Source organism: Candoia aspera, chromosome 3 (genome assembly GCF_035149785.1).
Source record: "Candoia aspera isolate rCanAsp1 chromosome 3, rCanAsp1.hap2, whole genome shotgun sequence".
NCBI lineage: Eukaryota > Metazoa > Chordata > Lepidosauria > Squamata > Boidae > Candoia > Candoia aspera.
In genome coordinates this window covers 69,119,034-69,140,182 of record NC_086155.1, presented here as the reverse complement: position 1 = coordinate 69,140,182, position 21,149 = coordinate 69,119,034, and the positions used below count along the sequence as shown (strand labels likewise).

Sequence of the window (21,149 nt, the reverse complement as noted above, 5' to 3'; positions counted from 1 at the left end):
CAGTTTCCAGGGAAGCTTTGTCTGTAGGCTGTGATCAATTTTAGACCCAAGTTTCTTAGGGAGAAATATCTTCGGGATGTTTTAGAACAAAGCAAAACATAGTTTTTATATTTATTTATTTATTCAATTTATATAGCCGCCCATCTCAAACCAGTGACTCTGGACGGCTAACAATAATAAAAACAAACAATAAAAACAATACCAAAAAATTAAATATAAATACAGCCAAGAGATCTTAAAAGCCATTGGTGTTAGCACAACCATGAAACGGGGCCCTTCACACACTTGGGGTCCCAGGCCCGGGCACAAAGCCAGGTCTTCAAGGCCTTCTGAAAAACCAAAAGGGTCGGGGTGATCCTAATCTCAGGAGGGAGGATGTTCCAGAGAGCAGGCACCACGGCAGAAAAGGTACGTCTCCTGGTCCCTGCCAGCCGACATTCCTTGGCTGACGGGACCCGGAGCATGCCCACCCTGCCGGACTGGATTGGATGGGTAGAAACAACTGGGAAAAGACTGTCCCTATGGTAACCTGGTCCCAAACTATGAAGGGCTTTAAAGGTGACAACCAGCACCTTGAATTGCACCCGAAAACACACCGGCAGCCAATGCAGCTCCCAAAGCAGTGGTATTACATGTGCCAAGTGGCCGACACTGTTTACAACCCAGGCAGCTGCATTCTGTACCAACTGAAGCTTCTGAATGCTCCTCAAGGGCAGCCCCATGTAGAGAGTGTTGCAGTAGTCCAAACAGGAGGTCATGAGGGCATGAGTGTGATAAACCACTCAAGGAACATGTTATAGCGTGTGATGCAGATGTTGCTTATAAATAAATAATGCATTTGAAAGGATATGCAGAGGCCAAGTGGTGATAACAATCCCTTATTTGTCAACAGAAATCACTCCATCTTTAACCACTGAAGAAAAATTTGTTGCAGTAATTTATTCACACATAATTAACAAGTATCAAATGGTTTTGAAAATCAAAAATGCTCCTGTTCATACCTCTAAAATTGTGGGCAAAGAACTCTACTTTTTAAATTCCTTATATAAGTTCATTCTATAGGTCTTGTTAATGAATGATCAATTTCTGACCTAGATTTCAAGCTGCTTAACTTGAAGTAGACATTACCTTTATAAGTAATAAAGTTGAATGCTGCAACATAAGATAGATTGGATATTTTCTTCTTTTGTTATATATTCATCCCAATGTATTTTTCCCATATATATTTTCTTTCCATGTACAACTGTGGGCATCCACAGTGGAGGGCAAATGATGAAAGTGCAGCATAATATCATGACATAGATACCACAATATACATATTTTTGTCAGACATTGGGAGGCAAATATGTGAGGAGCAATCTGCACCATGATGTTACCATACACATTATTGTTTTGTTATCATCATAGCTTGCTGTGACATCACTGTGTATAGTTACTTCTAAAATAACCTGTCTTGTTCCTGTCTGCTCTGATCCTCTGAGTAGGATGATCACAGATTATGTTCTCCTACTCCATGGCTATCTCAGGTTCTGAGATGTAACCTTGGGGGACTCTTGCTATAGCCATCAAGGCAAAGATGCAAAAATAGGGAAGAATAGGAAGAATGAGATGAAGCAATGTAGTTGAAAGTATCAACAATCTAAAACTGAAAATACCAAGCATCAAAAATTTTCTCCCACAAAGTACTGTACACTGAATTAGCTTTATTTACAGTAACTGCTGCTAGAACACTTCCTTTTGGAAACTACATTTGATTCCTTATGCAGAAGAATGTCTAATTAGGCTCTGGAAATATGCCTTGGTGTCTAAAATAACTTCGTATTTCAAAAATAAATCTGAAACAGAATTTAATTCAACTTGGAAACCATTTTTGGATTACAACTCTATATATGGGCTTGTTCCAAATCTGAAATGTGCGCTTCTTAGCATAAAGTCCTTAATTGCTTAGATAGAAATTCCTATAATTCTTAATCTCATTTTATGATTTATGTTGACTATTGCAGTTGGTATTCATACTGTATAATATTTTAATAATGATTACTAGTTTTTAAAATGATGGAATATATTTAGTTACTTAAATTGATGAAATATTGAAAAATTTAACCTTATTCTGTGATGTTTGTAAATTATTTGTGTATTTTGTGCTTTATTTTTCCTCTTTTTTCCTTTTTGTTCCTTTTTTGTTTGTGCGTGTATCTTCTTTTCCTTTTTCCCCTCCTTTTCTTATAAATGCTTATAAAAGAAAGAACAATAATTTATCTGCAGGTCGGTTCATATATTAACCACTGTCTACATTTTGTGACTAGAGCTAAAGGCCCAGAATCAAATGGCTAATATTAGCTGGTTTTGCAATACAAATGGATCCAGGAGGTTAATTCTAGCTCTGTAATACATTTACCACTTTACCTCAGATCAACTAAATAAATAATAAAATGTTTGTATAAATTTAATATGGGAGTGAAATTGAAACATACACTTTACACAAAGTCACAAAATAAGGGATAGTTTAAAGGAGCAAAAATGTCTGTGTGTGTGTGTGTGTGTGTGTGTTTACCATGCCATATCTGCTCTAAAACTATTAACTAATCCTACTGACTCTTTTTTTGAACAGTTTATTTGGATTGCATAAGAAAGTCATCAACATGGTACACAACTTGCTATCCAGCCATGACTCCGACCCACGGTACTCTGACCCACAGGTAAAGGCCAGGGTGGCTACTCTGTACTTGCCTCTGATTGGAGTGATCATGGAGAGTGTGCCCCAGCTGTATGATTTCACAGGTATTTGGTGTGCTATTTTTTTTTCTTGTGCATTAAGAAAATACTGTATTTAGTTAAAGCAGCAAATCGTTTTTTTAAAAAGAGTTTCTAAAGTACACCCAAAAGCATATGTGCTTGAAATGCCTTCACAATTCCACATCAAGTACACCGTTCTGTTCATAGCTGAACAGAGCAGTTTAGGAGATGAATGAATGCTCTACTCTCCCCACCCCACCCCACACTAGGATGTCAGCTGTTAAGTCTGTTGTGGGCTTCATGCCAAGTTATTATTAAGAGTATCAGGCTGCTCTTTTTGACATTTAAGGTATTTTGGATTAGCTAAATCTGAACAGCTCTGAATATTGAAGAGCTCTTAGGCAAGATGCCTCGGTGGAATCCTCTTTCACCTTATGGCCACTTTAATGCTTCCCAGCAGAAGGGCAACATTCTGCTTCTTCTCCTTGCTTTTTTCATTGTTTATATGCTTGAGAAGGAAAACGAACAGGAATCAATTGCAAGGAAGAGAAAAAGGAACAAATAGTGAGACCTCTGAAAAGATACAGGCCATGCCCAGTGATTCCAATTTCTGACCACAGCTCCTGGTTGGAGACTGCTTGGGAACCACATTTAAGGTAGTATTGGACCTATCAGGTAGCTTCAGAAATTCCTACTGTGAGGTCCTTTATGTAATCCAAAGGAAGAAAAGTGACATCATTCTTTCATTATTTAAAAAATGATCGCCTAGACATTCTTGACTCCTCAAATATCTGGAAGGATATGACACAGAAGGCCAATACAGTATATGTTGTCTACCATCGCACACTGCAGGACCCTAATCCATTTTAGTGCAAATTCTGCTTGAATGTTAGGAATAACTAGACAACCCATGACCCACTGGGTCACCATTTCAGAGATACTTACTTACCTAAACAGATCAGCAGAATGACCATGGGTGGGCAAAAAAGCAGTGGGAGCGGGAATGATTTCCAACTTCCTGCTGGCTTTTCCATTGACTTTGCTTGTGGGAAGCTGGCAGGGAGTGTTGGAAATCATGATCATGTGACTGCGGCTGACAGTGGAGGCACAGCAGTGGCCACAACTTTGCCAATACAGCTGGTGTGAATATCCTTGAAATTTCAATTACACAGGAGTAATGGATCCCAGATTTTGTACACATTCTTTGAGTTAGCCAGTTTGAGGTACCTTCATTCAAAAGTTGTTGCGCTATAATGCACCATTTTGGCTAATTGAAGGTTACAAACAGGAGAGTTTTAGTACTATATAGATTTCCTAACAGATCAGTTTGATAGTGGAACTAATTACTGTACTGAGAGATTCTACTGGATGTTCAAGCAAAGGCTGGATAGTATCAGAAAGGTTTAATTTAATTTGAGTTAGACTAGATGACTAAAATAGACATTTCCAGTTGTGATTCTATGAGTTGTTTATATGAGTTGGATATATGTCACCTAATGCAAAAAGGTTTTCTTTTCTTTTCTTTTCTTTGTCTATTAAGTCTCTGTGTTTAGTGTAACTGTACTAAAGCAACCCCACTGTGATTGCATTTCATTGAAATTGGCCTGTTTTGCTGCAGAAAGTCACAATCAGCGTGGAAGACCAAGCTGCACCACAGTAGAGGACTATGAAAGTGAGGGTGGGAATATGATCAGTCAGACAGTTGCTATGGCCATTGCAGGAACCTCTGTCCCACAGCTCACCCGGCCTAGCAGTTTTCTCCTCACATCAACGGTACAAAAACATGTTCTTCCTGCAAAACATCTATGTGTAAATAAGTATCTAGGGATCTATATTCATAAAACAAGACTGGGTGGCAATCATACCATGAGCTGATGCCACAATTATTACATATTTCCAAAGTGGAGATGTAAATACGTAATACTGGAATATGATTATTTTGGTTCTGTGGGAAACCATAGTATAATAATACTATACTATAGTACTTCTTGGCAGTGCATCAAGATTTGACATTTCACTTCTCATTTTGAAACTTACTGAAAGAATTACCCACACATTATAAGTTAATACTAATGCTAATATAAATTAAATTAAATTATAAGTTACATTATAAGTTAATGCTAATACTTATGGCATTAGGTCTATCTGAATAGCTTTAATCCCATTTTGAAAGTGGCAAAAGGACATACAAAATGTCTATGGTTAGGCTAGATGTATTTCGGGACCAAACTGGTGATCACAGTTTCAATCTGTTCTTTCTGTGAATCCAGACCAGCAGGCAACACTCAACATTTTCAGCTGATTCCAGTCGAAACCTTTTGATCTGTCTCTTGTGGGTCCTGAAGAATGCTGATGAAGGTGTTCTGCAGAAATGGTTCACAGATCTCTCTGTGTTGCAGCTCAATCGCTTGTTGGATTTGCTTTATCTTTGTATTTCCTGCTTTGAATATAAGGTAAAATAATACTACATACTTAAAAATGCACCCTGTTGATTGAAAATGTGCCTTCTTCAAATGTTTGCACAATGTAGGTCTTAAAATTGTGTTGAAGGTTGAGCCCTTTTTCAGCCACATGAACTTTGGTTGATAATGCATCCTCTAATTGTTCTTGAGAGCCTGAATTTCCAGAAAATATTGAATGAAACATAAGCTGAATAGCTTTGCTTCCTCATAAGAATTACAATGAGAGAGAGAGTGCTCTGCTGTGAGATTCCTGGCCTCTTCACTTTAATTACAATTTGCAAGATTCTGTGAATGGGAACACTGACAGTTAAAATGGATTTGCATTAATACTGTAAATATGTCTGTGAAATTTATTTATTTATTTATTTAGTAGATTTATATGGCTGCCCATCTCAAATACATTACTCTGGGCAGCTAATACTAGCTTATTAAAAATAAGCTACTAAAAATCATATTAAATATTTTTAATATTTTAAAAATCATTTAAAAATGATTTAAAATGTATTAAAAATACTGTATTCAGTTAAATTCTTTTCTAAAATAGTATTTTTCCATAAAAATATACCAGAATTAGTTCCTGCAAATGTTTTTATATGTTCCTCACTTTACCCTTTTCTCTCTGGATGAAACAAGACTGACTCTGGTTCCTCCTCTAAATTGCTTGCATTTTACAGGCCCTCTCATTTTTTTAATATTTGTTTTTAGAAAGAAAATGTTCTTCTTTTATATTCTTGTTCTTTTGTGAAACATTCAGGGGAAGAAAGTGTTTGAAAGAATGAACAGTCTGACTTTTAAGAAGTCAAAAGATATGCGGGCTAAACTTGAAGAAGCTATACTTGGGAGCATTGGGGCCAGGCAAGAAATGGTACGACGAAGCAGAGGACAATTGGGTGAGTGGACTGCTGCCTTTGGTAGATGAAAGAAGCAGAACTCCCATTCATGCATTATCCCTCTGATGAAAATTCCATCTGATGAACAGGAAGCAGTGTCTTCCATTTGTTGACATCTATTCATGATCTGAGAGCCAGTTTGGTGTAGTGGTTAAGGCACCAGACTAGAAATCGGGAGACTGTGAGTTCTAGTCCCGCCTTAGGCACCAAGCCAGCTGGGTGACCCTGGGCCAGTCACTCTCTCTCAGCCCTAGGAAGGAGGAAATGGCCAACCATTTCTGAAAAACCTTGCGAAAAAAACTGCAGGGACTTGTCCAAGCAGTCTCCAAGAATTGGACATGACTGAACGGATTAAAAAAAAACCTCATGATCTATGTGCGTGTGTTCATACCAGTGCATGCCCCTTCAGGGCTGATTCATTGATTCCCTGTGCCCTGGAGTCAGTCTAGTCACCACACTATTGTCACCTGGGCAGCTGAACAGTAATACTCATCAAATAAATGCCCCATCAAAATTAATTATTGCTTGGGTACAGTTGTCCTGTTTTGAATTGTTTGATAGCTCCATATTAAAATTCCCTGGCAGAAAGAAGTCCTTCCGGAAGTGCTTTTGGAAGTCAAGAGAACCTGAGATGGCGAAAGGATATGACACACTGGAGACAGAACACTGAAAAACTTGACAAGTAATCTATCTTATCCTGATAGGTTAATAGATTGAGCACCTCGCATGTATGGAGACTTTTCTGGCTCCTTTGAAGTTTAGTGGGTTACAACATGAGCAGATTTAGATACTGATTAAGCAAGGATTATTCACATTATAGCTTTGAAAGGGGTTAAATGCATGTGTAAGCTATGTTTAAAGCAAATTTTATCCCCACATATCTGGGAACAAGATGTAAAATCAGTGGGACTGTAGGATTATGTTATGTTATTATAGGAAAATAATCTTTGCTGTAGTAAAAACTGATACGGCATCCTATCAGATACAGCCAAGAGCCATGAACTGTATATGCAGGAAGTATATATGTCATTGGACACTTGCTCCATAAGAGTATTCTGGAGTTCAAAGCTTGCTTCTTTCCTTCCCTAATCCATGACTTTAATTATTTTTCTACATGTGCTGTATTTTTAGAAGCCACAAACCAATCAGGTATTGTAGCATTGGTATACTGCTATGGGTTTTATTTTGTTTTGTTTTTCAGTTGCCACTTCGTACTTTTGCATATTCTGTTATTGCAGCTCTGTCTTTTGATGCTTTGCAGAAGTTGTGTATGCCTGTGTGTTACTGCAGTAATCTTGTTGTATCAGCAGCTGCTGGAATTCGAAACATTGGGGTTAATTAGCTGTAAAAATTATAGTTTCAGCTTTGCCTGGCTGGCTGGCATGCTTTTTATCCCCAGATCCTGGTAAACTAAGATGCTTTGCAAAAGTTGTTTTGTGAAATGATTTGGCTATAAAAAGAGAGTGTGTATATCCTGCTACAGAAGGTTTCCTGTTCTGTATCATGAGGCATGTCTGTATTCTGATGTGATCATTGCAGCGCTAGCATATGGTCTCTTATAATCCCTTAACACCACTCATGAGGATTATAAACAGCACTATATGCCAAATGAATTGTATGGTTAATACCACTTTAGTTTGCTCCAGATGAGATTCTGGAAAAATTTGACAAGAGAGCCCAGTGGCCCTCGTGCAAGAAAGGGACATACTATAGACCACCAGTGGGGGATCTTCTACTGTCCCAAGGGCTAAATTAGCTCTGAGGATATTTCTCAAGGATTGTGTGATGCCATTGGACATATTTATTCATAAGAAATGTATTTTTCTGCTGGGACAATATTTTTGCTATAGACTACAAAGTTAGTAAGTGTGTTGCCATGATCTGGAAAAATCTTGCAGCAGCTAGAAGTAGTAAATGGAGATTAAAGCAATCTGTAATGTGTGGAAGCTCAAACATGAGAGAGATGCCGTGGATAAGGAAATCAGCTCTTCTTTCTCAGGCCCAGAGTAATTTGGTTAAAAGAGATTTTGTAAGTTAGTGATCACATTTTATTTGAGTTACTGATTTCCCAAAAGGACTTCCTTGAGCACAGAACCATTAATTTTAAAGCCAGAAACACACACGTATTGCTGAGCACCCAAAAGGAGTGCTGTAAAATCTGGCAACCAAGTTCATGCCAATGTGGAACTGAGCCTAGCACTGATATCTTCCAGATGTATGGACTTCAACTTCCAGAATTCTCAGCAATGGCTGTGGATTCACAAGACCAATAGAAGTCAGTTTGGATCAGGACCAACTTCTAATTTTGAAACAATGAAGTTCTTCACTTAAAGTAAAACTTACTCTGCTTTGTTCTGAAATTTTTAGTATAGGCATTCTACAGACAATTGGAGATTGTCTGCAATTTGTTCAGAGTAGATTAATGAACTGTTCACAAGGAATCATTATCAGATTTTAAGAAACAGGTATCATTTAAGCATAGGATAGCAAAACAACAGATATCTGCCAGATGCACATTTCCATTTTTACTACCCAGACATTTTAGGAAGACATTTATTCATATAGCACCACCCTGTGTTCACATTATGAAATACGACAAGCTATTTTCTCTGTTATAAATAACACGTTAGCTTTTTTTTTTTAATATGGTTGCAAATTTAATCATTTTCTTTAGATGAAGAAACAATGGATGTCCTGACAAGCAGGAACCACGCCCAGACGAGGAATAAGTCTCTAGTGTTTTATTACTGCTACAGTAGACAGAAAATCCTACCAAACTGAAGAAGCGTGAGAAAACCCATACAGATGAACCCCAAAAGTCAAAGCGAGTCTGTTCTGTGTCTCTTTGAACGACAGCTCAAATTCTCTCTACTACACATGCGTTTTCCTCCCTGGATAGGAGCCCCTTCCTGCTCACCATCAGTGCTCATGACAATGAGTGTCATTTGGTCTTTTGGCTTACTAGGAAAACTAAAAGAAAAATACAAGTTTATAAGGCAGGGTGGGGTCAGGAATTTTAAAAAATCATCTTGCTAGGCTATAAAAGCAATGCTCGGTGAATGTTTTTAACAGTCCCATTAATTTCAGAAGTGGTTGCAAAAACAATTCTGTGAAGCTGTAACTGGATGTTTCCCAAGCAACATTTGAAAGAACAGTGGATTAAGAAAAACATAATTATAATTATGTAAAAACCTCTTGACAGGTGCAGCAAAAAGATTGCTTCTACTGTGGAAACACATCAACTTTCTGGTCCCATTTCAATCAAAATATATAGATGCTCATTTATTTCTGACAGTGATTCTGCTGTGTTAAGTTACACATCCAGACTTTCTCAAGAGTTAAAGGGTCTGTTTCTTTCAGATTATCTCATTTAGCCTGGCCATTATCCATTTAGAGCAATAATTTTTTGTTTTTGATTTTAAATCTCTGCTTGTGTGTGTTTGCCTTTATTTTATCTATATTTACAAAAAAAAAAAATTCTCTCATAAGGAAGCTGCTGTAGATTGACTAGCTAGATTATTGGTCCATCTAGCTCAATTTTATCTCCTTGGAGGTGCAGCTATTTTGCAGCATCTTCAGATCCGATGCATGATTTAAAAACTACAGGAAGACAACAAGGGACACTTTAGTTGTTTTATTTTCTCCTTTTTGGACTATTTTCATATTGTAGAAGCTTTTATAAGCTTTTATAGCTTCCACTCGTATGCTATTACAGGAGCTTTCTTTGATGCCCTCTAGATTTTTGATCTTTCATTCCCAGATATCTAATCAACATGGCCTTTGGCTGAGAGTTGGGAGTACAAATATCTGGAAGATAAGCTGTGTTAGAACATCTTATTTGCCTAGTGAACAAGACTAGCATGCTATTTTACAAACAGAATGACATTTGCTTTCCTTTTCTTTATATCTTGAATGAAAATGGATTTTTAGTATGTATTTTACTTCTACCAGGTCCCGGGCAGAGATTGAACATGAAGCACTTATTGATGGCAATTTAGCAACAGAAGCCAATCTGATCATATTGGATACGTTAGAGATAATTGTGCAGGTGAGGATACTAAGGAATATTTGACCTAATTCCTAATGACCTGAAGGCAAGATGTGTTGCTTCTGTGCAGAAAGCTAACACTTCAGAATGCCTCCTACAAAAGCATATTCCAAACTGGTTGATGTCACAACTAGTTTTGTAAATAAGCCAATCATTGATACTAGCCTGTTTCTAGGCTGGCCACAGAAATATGCAAGTTTCATCTTCCATGCCGGCTGTAGAGAGTAAAGAGGATGACACTGATAGGGGAAAGATCTGTTACCAAAGCAACAGAGGGAAACATTGCTTGAGTCCAGATGATGGGAGTCATTTTCTTGGCTGGTCTGTGAAGGTTCAGACTTCTAGCATCTTGCCAAGGCCAGTTAGAAAGTCTTCTGTCATGTAGATTCATGAAGACTCTTTGCTCCACCAGGCTTCTGAATCTTCATTGTAGCTGTAGGTAAAAGTCCTTTCCTTTACCTGCAACCAACACAGAAACTAAGTGAAGTATTGGAGGAGGAGCAGTCATCACTTTCACAGAATTCCTGATCCCCTCTGCTAACCGTGTATGCTAAGAATGCTGGTTACAGGTAGTCCTCGACTTAAAACGGCAATTTGGACAGGAATTTCTGTCGCTAAGTGTGGTCATAAAGCACGACTGCATCGCTTAACAATGGCAATCCTTGCAGTCCTGGTTGCCATCATTAAACAAATCTCATGGTTGTTAGATGAGGCGACTTCCTGCCAGCTTCCCACAAAGTCTTCAGGAAGCCGGCAGGAAATTGCAAATCCTAGGCTGGCAGGAAGGTAAGTGGCTGCTGCCGGGTGGGGGAGAGAGTGAGGGGGTGCTTGGAGAGTGCGGGAGGGTTGGGGAGGGGGTGCAAGAGGTGCGTGAGGTGCGGGCCATGGAGGGTGCAAGGGAGGCATGGTGCAGGTTGGGGAGGGTGTGTGAGGATGCGCGAGTGGTGCAGCGTTGGTTGAGGAGAGTGTATGAATGTGTGAGGGAGGCATGGGTCATGGAAGGTACACAGGTGGGGGAGACTTACCCCAACGACTTGCAACCTTCCCTGCCAGCTTCTTCACTGACTTCCTGGGGAAGCTGGCAGGGAAGTTTGCAAATGGCAATCATGTGATCCTGGGGCATTGCAACCAGTTGTAAGTGCAAACTGGTTGCCAAGCACCCAGATTGCGATCACGTGACCGCGGAGGTGCTGGGACAGCCAGAACTCTGAAGATCGGTCATAACCACCTTTTGTTCAGTGCTGTCGTAACTTCAAATGGTCACTGAACGAATAGTCGTAGGCCAAGGACTAATTGTATAGTCCTTCCAATCTGGCATTTTATTCGTGCTTTCTAGATGTCCTCTTACCTCATATATGAGACTCATAGGCCCAACTGGCTAAGAAATATTTGGACAAAAAAATGAAAGGAAGTTAAATAAAATTTATTCTGTTTTTATTATATCATTTGTTTCATAAATTTTTTTTTTTGGAAAACCTCCTTGTGAATAATAACTTCTGCAATACATATTTATTAACAAAATAATTTCAATTCATTGGGAATTCTTCTCAAGCAAGTGATCATAGGATTAAAAATATATAGATACGTTTACCTTCCTTCCTGTGGAATATAATCTTTTTTAATGACACAAGCTTCTTAGTTGTTACCCTCTAAGGCTGTGTTTCTTAAACTTGGCAACTTTAAGATGTGTGGACTTCAACTGCCAGGATTGCTGGCTCCCATACTGGCTGGGGAATTCTGGGAGTTGAAGTCCACACATCTTAAAAGTTGCCAAGTTTGAGAAACATTGCTCTAGGGCATAAGCTTGTGTATTGTTGAAAGGCTCCTACAGTCCTCTTCAGCATATGTGTCAGAATGCAATATAAACAAAGGGCTAGTTTTATTGCCCTGAGTGTGCTTGGTATTTCCTATAATGGTCCTTATATTCCCATCACACCACTTGTCACTGGGCTATGGAAACCTCAGAATGAGGCTTGGCTCTTCATTGTGTGTTTGTAGTACTTCGTTTTAAAGTGAGTTTGTCTCTGTCTCTGATCCCTTGTTGTCTATGGCTACAGACGGTTTCTGTGACTGAATCCAAGGAAAGTATCCTTGGTGGGGTACTGAAGGCGCTTCTACATAGCATGGCCTGCAATCAAAGTGCCCTTTATCTCCAGCATTGCTTTGCTACTCAAAGAGCTTTGGTCTCAAAGGTGAGTGTTCTGAAAATAGAGTACAGAGTGAGGAGGTTTTACTTAGTTGAGTTGTTGAGACGGGCTAATCTAAATTCATTAGTTCAAAGTAAGTTACCATTCCATGTCACTCTCAAATGAGCTTGGCTTGCCTATGGGACAGCTTTACTTCCACAGCTGGTGCTTGCGAAGTGCAACTGGAGACTTGCTTTTTTGACCAGTGAGCAGGTGACCCCAGGAGAGTTGAGAGCAGATAATCAGCATTATAGTGCAAATAAAGTAATTCCATCCTGACATTTGGAATGCTCATTACTTCCGGCTTCTTTTGTGGAATGGCGTGTCTCTTATCCTGCCATTTTAGTTCCCAGAACTGCTGTTTGAAGAAGAGACTGAGCAATGTGCTGATCTATGCCTTCGACTCCTGCGCCATTGCAGTAGTAGCATTAGCACTATACGCTCCCATGCCAGTGCCTCTCTGTATCTCCTTATGAGGCAAAACTTCGAGATTGGGAATGTAAGTATATCATTTCTGAAAGTGTACAGGTTATCTAAATTGTGGGTTTGGTGGAACTATGGAAGGAGGGACATCTTTGAAATGAGAATTTCACCTTGTGCTGACCAAAAGACTTCAGTTAGACTTGATGTTCAAGTATAAACTTCTCTGCCTCCTCTGCCACAGTGCCCGCCCCCTGGAATAGCATTCTCCTGGAGATCTATATAGCTCCCACCTAGATGATATTCCAACGTTCGTTGAAAACCCAGCTATTCTCCCAGGCCTTGGGGTAGGGTGGTTGTGAACCCATGTAGGGGATTGGGGTTTTTTGCTTGAGAGTATGTTTTTTTCCTTCTGGATGTACATCTTCTGTTTCTCTATTTTATTGTTTCTTCCTTTTAAAAATGTAAACAGCCCAGAAATATCTGGAGTTGGGTGGCCTCTAAATCATACAAATAAATCAATATATAAATAGTAAGCTTGCCTCTTCCTTAAAGCAAGAACAAATAACCTTTTGGTAGTGTGGAAGGTCTGCTGCTGGGGGTGGAACAATTGCAATTATTTTTTCACTAGAGGGGGTGTGGCTAATTCCTTTTGGTTCCTCTACTTCAGCCACTTGGTTTAGCACACCTATCTTTTCTACTAAAAAATCTTTGGAAAAGTATGCTACTTTCATTCACTGGTCCGATACCCAGATTTACTAGTTCAATCTCAGGGAGCTTCGGGTGCTAGGAGACAGCGTCTTGGGGGGCTATGGCCAACAAGATAGATTATTTTCTGGCTTGGGATTGTAAAAATTATGAAGCTGCTTTTCTTATTGGCAGGTTATTGACTCAGTGGTAATTTGTTTCAGAACTTCGCTAGAGTGAAAATGCAGGTGACTATGTCACTCTCATCTCTGGTGGGAACATCTCAAAATTTTAATGAGGAGTTTCTGAGACGTTCTCTGAAGACCATTTTGACTTACGCTGAAGAGGATCTGGAATTAAAGGAGACAACCTTCCCTGATCAGGTTAGAGAAAATTATTACTTGGCATGGAAAAGTATGTGTATTTAATTTCTTAGAGACTTGCTGTGAAAATATTCAAGGGCTTGGTGCTTTGACAAAATAGTAAGTGAAGAACCTCCTCAAAGCTACTTCACAAAGCAACGTGGTTCCCTTGCTTTTAAGCACAAAATGGCTCAGTCCAAGACTACTTCCACAGGTCCCTCTGACACTTACAATACCTAGAAGAAGTTTCTGTGCACATGCAGGAACTTCTTCCAACTTTTGCAATTGCTGGGATGTGGGAAGTGATGCAAAGCAACTTATTAATGGAAATCACATGGCCTCCTTGCTTTGATAAAGTAAACTGCAACATGAAGCAAGTTGTCCAGGCAAAACAAAGCTGCCATTCGCAGGCTTATTTACTATGGAAACCCTCAATTTTCAGTCCACGTGCTTTTAGAGTCAGTCAGAAATCAAATATTTTCTTTGAACGTAACCAATGCTCATTCACAGAAGTTCTAGTTGATCCAGGATCTTAGAAGTGTTATTGATGTAAAAATATAAAGGATCAAGTAAATATTTAGTGGTGGTGGAAAATGTAAAGTAGAATTCCTGGAACACAGTGCAGAAGGTTGAGGTTAAAATTAAACAGATGTATTGATCCAGGTTGTGATTTGGATATAAGCATCACTTTCAAAATTGGTTGGAATTAAAATTTACTTATAAATTTAGATTGTAAATGTGTTTTGCAATATTTTAATGATTTTTTGCTAGCTTTAGTAGTTTATATGGGGAGGGCAAGTAATTCTAAACCAGACTAAGCTAAGTGATGAATATCTTCAGAACTGTTCACCCTGTCAAAGTATGCCATCAGGCTTTGAACAATGAGTGAATGATTATATAATTAACAGATTAACATACAGTATAAACAAGTATAAAATTAAAAATATTGGAGGGACGTGCATTTTTATTGGTTTCTTCCTTTCTTTTGTATTTTCAGGTCCAGGATCTTGTGTTCAATCTCCATATGATCCTCTCTGATACAGTTAAAATGAAGGAACACCAGGAAGATCCAGAAATGCTAATTGACTTGATGTACAGGTAGGGTTTGACGGGGCTTGCCATTCTCTCATAAAACACAGGCAAATAAGCACACATTAACATGAGTCTTCTGGGTTTTCAAAAACTAGAATTGCAAAAGGATATCAGAATTCCCCAGACCTACGACTAACCTGGCTGCAAAACATGGCTGGAAAACACTCTGAGAGAAAAAACCATGCAGAATCTGCACAGTGTTTGGTTCACTCTGCAGCTCTTGTTGCTGAATATCTAAGCATGCTTGAGGATCGGAAATATCTCCCTGTAGGATGTGTTACATTTCAGGTATTTCTTTTTAATTTACCAGATTATAAAACGGGGATTGTATAAAGTCCAAGAAAGCATATCTTGGTAGCTTGGCAAAACTACTGTATTAGGAAAGCAACCCTAAATGGGAAAGAGGTGGTTCCTCAGATAGCCATGCTCTATGGGTTGCACTACCCATTGGTCAGAGGTAGAAAAGTCTTGTGTGTTACAAGGATTGAGCAGAATATTACTACACTAGCTCCAGGGAGTACAGAGCTTGCCCCCTGGGAAATCCGTATGATTTAGAGCCAGTGACTTTTCAGCAGCTTCTGCCTCTCCCAGAATGCCCCATTTTAAGGGCACGCTCTTGATACTGCTTGTATATTTCTCAGGTGTCTTCACAGTAGAATACATATTGTGCACACTGCATATAATTTTAGAACTGCAACCCCCAAAAAGCTGGCTGGAAATCTTAAGAGTTGTAGTTCCAGTCTTTCCAGTGGGTATCAAGTTGGGGAAGATTCATCTGGCAACAGCTGTGTGGCTTGGCTCTTTTACTGACTATTTTGACAGAATTCAAAGAGTCTCCAATGCAGAAAGATATACTGTTGTAATTGTAGGCCATGCTGTCATGCCAGCAATGAAGAATACCAGGAATTGCTGGTATTAGATGAAGCCCACAGAATTATTGCATCAGTCCCAACAGAAGTTGCAGCAAGTAGGAGAAAGTTCAGAGACTCAAGGTTTGAGTAGTGTTAGGTAAGAATTGTCATGAACAGTGTGTTAGCACAATCCATATATGTTTATGTATATGTATGTAACTATATGCTGTCCATGAATGAGAGTTAATCTAAATTAATCTAATTGTTTTACAGTGCAAAACAATAACTTTTAGACATAATCTGGACACCTCTGCCATAGCTTTTCTTAATTTTCACTGGTAAATCAGAAAAGGGAATATGGTTTTTATCACCAGAATAGTCCTGTTATATTGAAATGTAATTGCATATCCAAGAAGAGATTTAGTGGTTTGGCCAGGAGATTAGCATATTGACTGGTGAATAAATATTTTATATTTCCTCAGAACATCTCTTCAAATGTTCTTGAAGAATCTGCAGTTTCTGATGATGTTGTCTCTCCAGATGAAGAAGGGATATGCTCTGGAAAGTATTTTACTGAAGCAGGTCTGGTTGGACTGCTGGAGCAAGCTGCCGACTATTTCTCCATGGTAGAAGAATTTCATTCTATCTGTATTTAGTTTAGTAATTCCTTATAGCTGCACAGTACAGGTGATAATATGAAGTACATGTTGGAAAGTATTGAGCACTCAACTGAGAGGTAAACATGATCTCGACTAGTGAGTTTACATTTCAGCTGCTTAATTGAACTGAAATGGAATAGGGGTGGAAGGAACATTGACAGAATTGTATATGGATGAAATGACATCTTTTTGTGCTATTGAGAGTGTAACTGAAGTCAGTTTCCAAAACACATTTTAATTAGCCAAGCTCCAGCTGTAATGTGTGCTCGATATTTGCTATTAAGCCTTTTAGTTCAGCACTATGGTTCCTTTGAAGTCTTCTTTGGATCAGAAAGTGTGGGAGATTTGAGGACAAGAGGCAAGGAGAGCAGTTATGTCTTGGTTGTGCAAATAATGGGGCTATTTTGTTCAACCCTCTGAAAGGCAGTAAAAAGAGGGAAGCAAAGATATGGCAGATGGATTCCTAGATCCCTTTTCATGGACTATATTGAAAGGAACATTCAATATTACTCTGTGCTCTGGATTACATTCTCTTATAGTAACAAAAGTATTGCAAACAAGCTTCTCAGTTTCTTTGTCATAATGAAGCATTTTTATCATGTGTTGCACTTAGGATGTTTATTTTCTTGATGAACCAATAGATCCATCTGACATGCAGTGTTTTGTAGGCTGGTATGTATGAAGCAGTCAACGAGGTTTACAAAATCCTTATTCCAATTCATGAAGCTAACAGAGATGCCAAGAAACTGGCCACAATTCATGGTAAACTCCAGGATGCATTCAGCAAGATAGTTCATCAGGTAATACCTGTAGGATCTATAGTGAGAAAGTTGCAAAATGTATCTGCATGATTTTCTCTTAGGCCTATGCACTTTGTCAAAACAGCACTGTATAGGAGATGTCCTGGATTGTATTACAAAGTGTGCAGTCAGCTCCAGTGACAAAAAAATAGCTAGTTAGTTCTCATTTTTCTAGAGCCTCCTACTCAAATCAGGTGGCAATTATTGTGTCCATTTGTACATTCTGTGAAACCATTCTGTGCCTATTGTACAAACTGAAAGCTGACTCTACCAAACATGAAAGAATTGAGTGCAGTTACTATATGGGCCATTTTCCCTCATTAGGACATACTTACTTACTTACTTACTTACTTATTTAATTGATATAACCGCCCATCTACCTAAGAAACTGCATGGTGAAGAAATGAAAACAAAAAATTACATTAACACAAAAACCAACTGAAACTGCATCAGTTCTCAATACAACACAAACCATTAAACACATGCATCTATGCCAGAGCTCCCAAACTAACGTCCCCCCCACCCCCCGCAATGCCTTGGTTGCTCAGTGCACTTGATTGGCAGGTGCCTAGCTTTAGGTCCTGCAGCTGGTGCTTTGCTTATCCAAACTGTGCCCTGCATTGTACAAAAGGTGAGAACATAAATGGCTATATCTTTGGATGTGGAGACCTGGATGGCATCCTGTCACTAAAAACTACAGCGACAGCCAGTGAGCTTTCTATGACATGGGGCAAAACAAAGAGAAACTTGCATCGTAACAGCGACAGACTATGTTAAGAGCGGGTTGTAAGTTAAAAGTAAAGCTAGACTATTTTAACATAATGTTTCTTGCACCTTTCAAACATGAAATCTAGCCATATCAAAAGTAGGATATGTTGAACTTACACCATTGAACCTGTTCTAGAAGCTATTAAATCAACACAAATGATCTTGATGTCTCTACTATTGAGAGTGTTCCAGAACAGATAGTTTCCCCTATATAGAAGGTTAGAGAGTAAACTCTGATTCTGAGCTACTTGAGAAGCTGCTGATTTCTGGGCTCCAGACATGTAACACTCCCATAGTGCCTTTCTGGCTCAGATTCAACTCAAAAACTGTGTGTCCTTCTGATTTGGTTTTGCATCAGCTCTGATTTTAACCTTGGCTAACATGAATGACATTGTTCAAGACTTCCCTTTTTACATGCATTTGGAACAAGATTTGAAGCAAAAGAGATAATAATAATAAAAATTAAACGCATATGCTGCCCAACTCTCAGGGACTCTGGGCAGCTCACAACAATCAAAGAAATAATAAAATCAATAAAAAATAAAGATACTTTGCAGGTATTTCCAGTTATTTAGCAAAATTCTTGTTACGAGAAGTCACAGCTGCACAGGCCTCAGTGATACTATTGTAGTTGATTTCTTTTAGATGTTTATTTACTAAGTGAGTATTAACATTTATTTTAGATAGCAAATTTAAATCCATATATAGTATTGTAAATACCATTTGGACAATTTGGTGAAAAGTTCTGATGATTATGAAATTAAAAAAAATGGAAGTGTCTGTAGAAAATAAACTGCATTCTGATTCATGGATGTAAAACATGAATGTTCTCTGAAACCTGAATCTTACTGCACAAGGAATACTGTTGGGTAACAAATATTACATTACTCACGCACAAAATTTGAATTTCTCCAGTCTGACATTAAATGACTCTCAGGCTGGAATGATGAACATGTTGCAGTGGTAAGAGAGGATTCATATTCTCATTTGATTCTCAGGGCTTAATAAGTCAAAAAAAGAATAATATTTGGGAGATTGGATGTACACTAAATAAGGGCAAAATGCAATAGAGCACAGGGCTGTAATCCCTGCAATCCTCTATCACATTTAACTTCTCCCCAGCCTCCTTATGTTGGGGACCTTCTTTATCAAACTCCCCTTCACACTTCACAATGATGGGAAAGGAGTGGATAGTTGGAATATGAAGATATAGGAGGCAGACATGCATTGCCCCATCCTCTGCAGGGTTAGCCTTCATGCATTCAGCAAAAATATCTGATTCCCACAGGGTTTTTTTCCCCGTATGATACTTCTTTTGGTGAAATGAATGAAACTGCTTACATAAATACATGGCCACTAAAACTCTTTAAATTGTTGTAGATGTATACTGCTTTATTGTTGATGGCATGTCAAGAAAGTTCTGCATTTGTTTCCATTACATACTTTTTTTTTTTTTACTTTTTATTATACAGAGTACTGGCTGGGAGGTAGGTAATGTTTTAGCTAGTAAAAAAGACTAATAGATTGGTTTGATGCCTCCTGCCAATGCTTTGCCCACATATGCTAGTTGTGGGTATCTGTTGCTGTCTGCTATTGACCTGAATTAATTAACCAAAACATATTAGTAAAACTGTTGTGGTCATTTTAGACAATTTAGGTAGTGCATGAATTATGACACTAATGTGGTTCTTTGGTGAATGAACCATTTTTATCATTGCTAGTTTGTTATTTTTTAATTCTATTTCTTATCCATATTGACTTAGAATACCATTTCTTCCCATCATGTTCTCACCCCCAACACAGGGGTCGATTTAAGTTCTAATGTTCAAGGATTTTGAATACAAAAATGCATAGGTTCACTCATATAATCACATATAACTATAGTATTTATTAATTGGATATACTTGTCTCTTGTACAAAGCTGAAACAACAACCAAATTAATTCAGGTTAAAACTTAGTTTCCAAATCCCAATTAGGTCATGAACTTCAGTAGCCACTGAGTAAATGTATTTGCTTTGCTTCTGCAATATACACAATTTATATTTCTCTAGTATTTTTCAAATTACATTATGACTCAATACACAGATTGGCCAAACTATAACAGTAGCTGTGACTTCAGCTACCAAAAATCTAAATGCAACTTTATCTCATTTGTATAATATTATTCAATCTTATTTTTCTGGAAAGGGCCACATTCAAATAATTAAGATTGATGTTTAATAAATCAATATGCACATAGTTTAGGTCAAAACTGGGAAGTTATGGTTAATGGCTTCAAACTGACCAGAATATTTGCTTACACAAAGTGTAAGCAAAGTAACAGTTGCACACTTTTGAGCTTTGTAAGCTGAGAATTTGCTCTGGACTAGGCTGGTATAAATCCTTCTTAGTTTCAGGTAGAAGTGTGATGTAATGGTAGAAATGAAACATTGGATGATTTTAAATAAAGGAAGCCCAGATCAATTGATTTCACATCTGGTTTTTGTTTATCCATTTTACCATCAGTAGTCTTTTCTGCTGAAGCCCCAAACTGCTCCTTATACTGCCTTAAACTTAAGTTGCATCAGTGGGTTGTTATCACACTGTTATGAGCGTAAAACAGGCTTCCCCAGTCTTTGGCACCCTACATGTTCTGTTGACCATTACTTGGAATTCTGAATGCTGAAGTCCAATGTATCTGAAAGATAGCATGTTGAGGAGTGACTAGTTTAAAGGAACAACCAGGATTGTCAGATTCATTTGTACAACAGAGTTTTTGTATTTCGTAGTTTCAAGGGCATGCATGCCTGCACATACCCATCCAGAACACCAAGAAATTCAGCAGATGCAACTTTTCCACATGAATCTTTCAGCCAGAAAAAGTGGAAACCTTTAGAAGGGGTACCCACTTCTCTCACTAGTTGGGAATAAGAATCTTGCAGATTTAAGTGCAACATGTCCGTTTGACTGCAGTTTACCATATGCTACATCCATGAAAGTGCTATGCAAATTGAACTGATCATATTAAGAGCTAAGTGAAAATATGTTTTTTAATTTTTTTCTTTTAACTTGTTTTTGTGGAAAAGCACCTCCTTTTGGTGGAGGGGTTGTCCTCTGCTTCTTTGGTATTTTGTCTCTTTTCTTCCTGATCGCATCCTGTTCCCATGGAAGCCACTGCAGTTAAGCATGTAGGTCCTGAGTTAATTTC

At 38.4% G+C, this 21,149-nt stretch overlaps 1 protein-coding gene across 1 annotated transcript in view; it reads left to right on the top strand.

Moving 5' to 3' along the window:
* DOCK7 (dedicator of cytokinesis 7) overlaps positions 1-21,149 on the top strand; it is a 149,851-nt gene that overhangs the window by 108,708 nt on the left and 19,994 nt on the right. Inside the window, exons 30-44 of the mRNA XM_063298047.1 lie at positions 2,612-2,781; positions 4,355-4,509; positions 5,007-5,189; positions 5,953-6,088; positions 6,674-6,770; positions 7,220-7,237; positions 10,040-10,136; positions 12,194-12,328; positions 12,669-12,821; positions 13,654-13,812; positions 14,789-14,889; positions 14,979-15,171; positions 16,217-16,360; positions 17,062-17,193; positions 19,434-19,448. Coding sequence (XP_063154117.1) covers positions 2,612-2,781; positions 4,355-4,509; positions 5,007-5,189; positions 5,953-6,088; positions 6,674-6,770; positions 7,220-7,237; positions 10,040-10,136; positions 12,194-12,328; positions 12,669-12,821; positions 13,654-13,812; positions 14,789-14,889; positions 14,979-15,171; positions 16,217-16,360; positions 17,062-17,193; positions 19,434-19,448 — 1,888 coding nt within the window. The remainder of the gene's footprint in view (positions 1-2,611; positions 2,782-4,354; positions 4,510-5,006; positions 5,190-5,952; positions 6,089-6,673; positions 6,771-7,219; positions 7,238-10,039; positions 10,137-12,193; positions 12,329-12,668; positions 12,822-13,653; positions 13,813-14,788; positions 14,890-14,978; positions 15,172-16,216; positions 16,361-17,061; positions 17,194-19,433; positions 19,449-21,149) is intronic.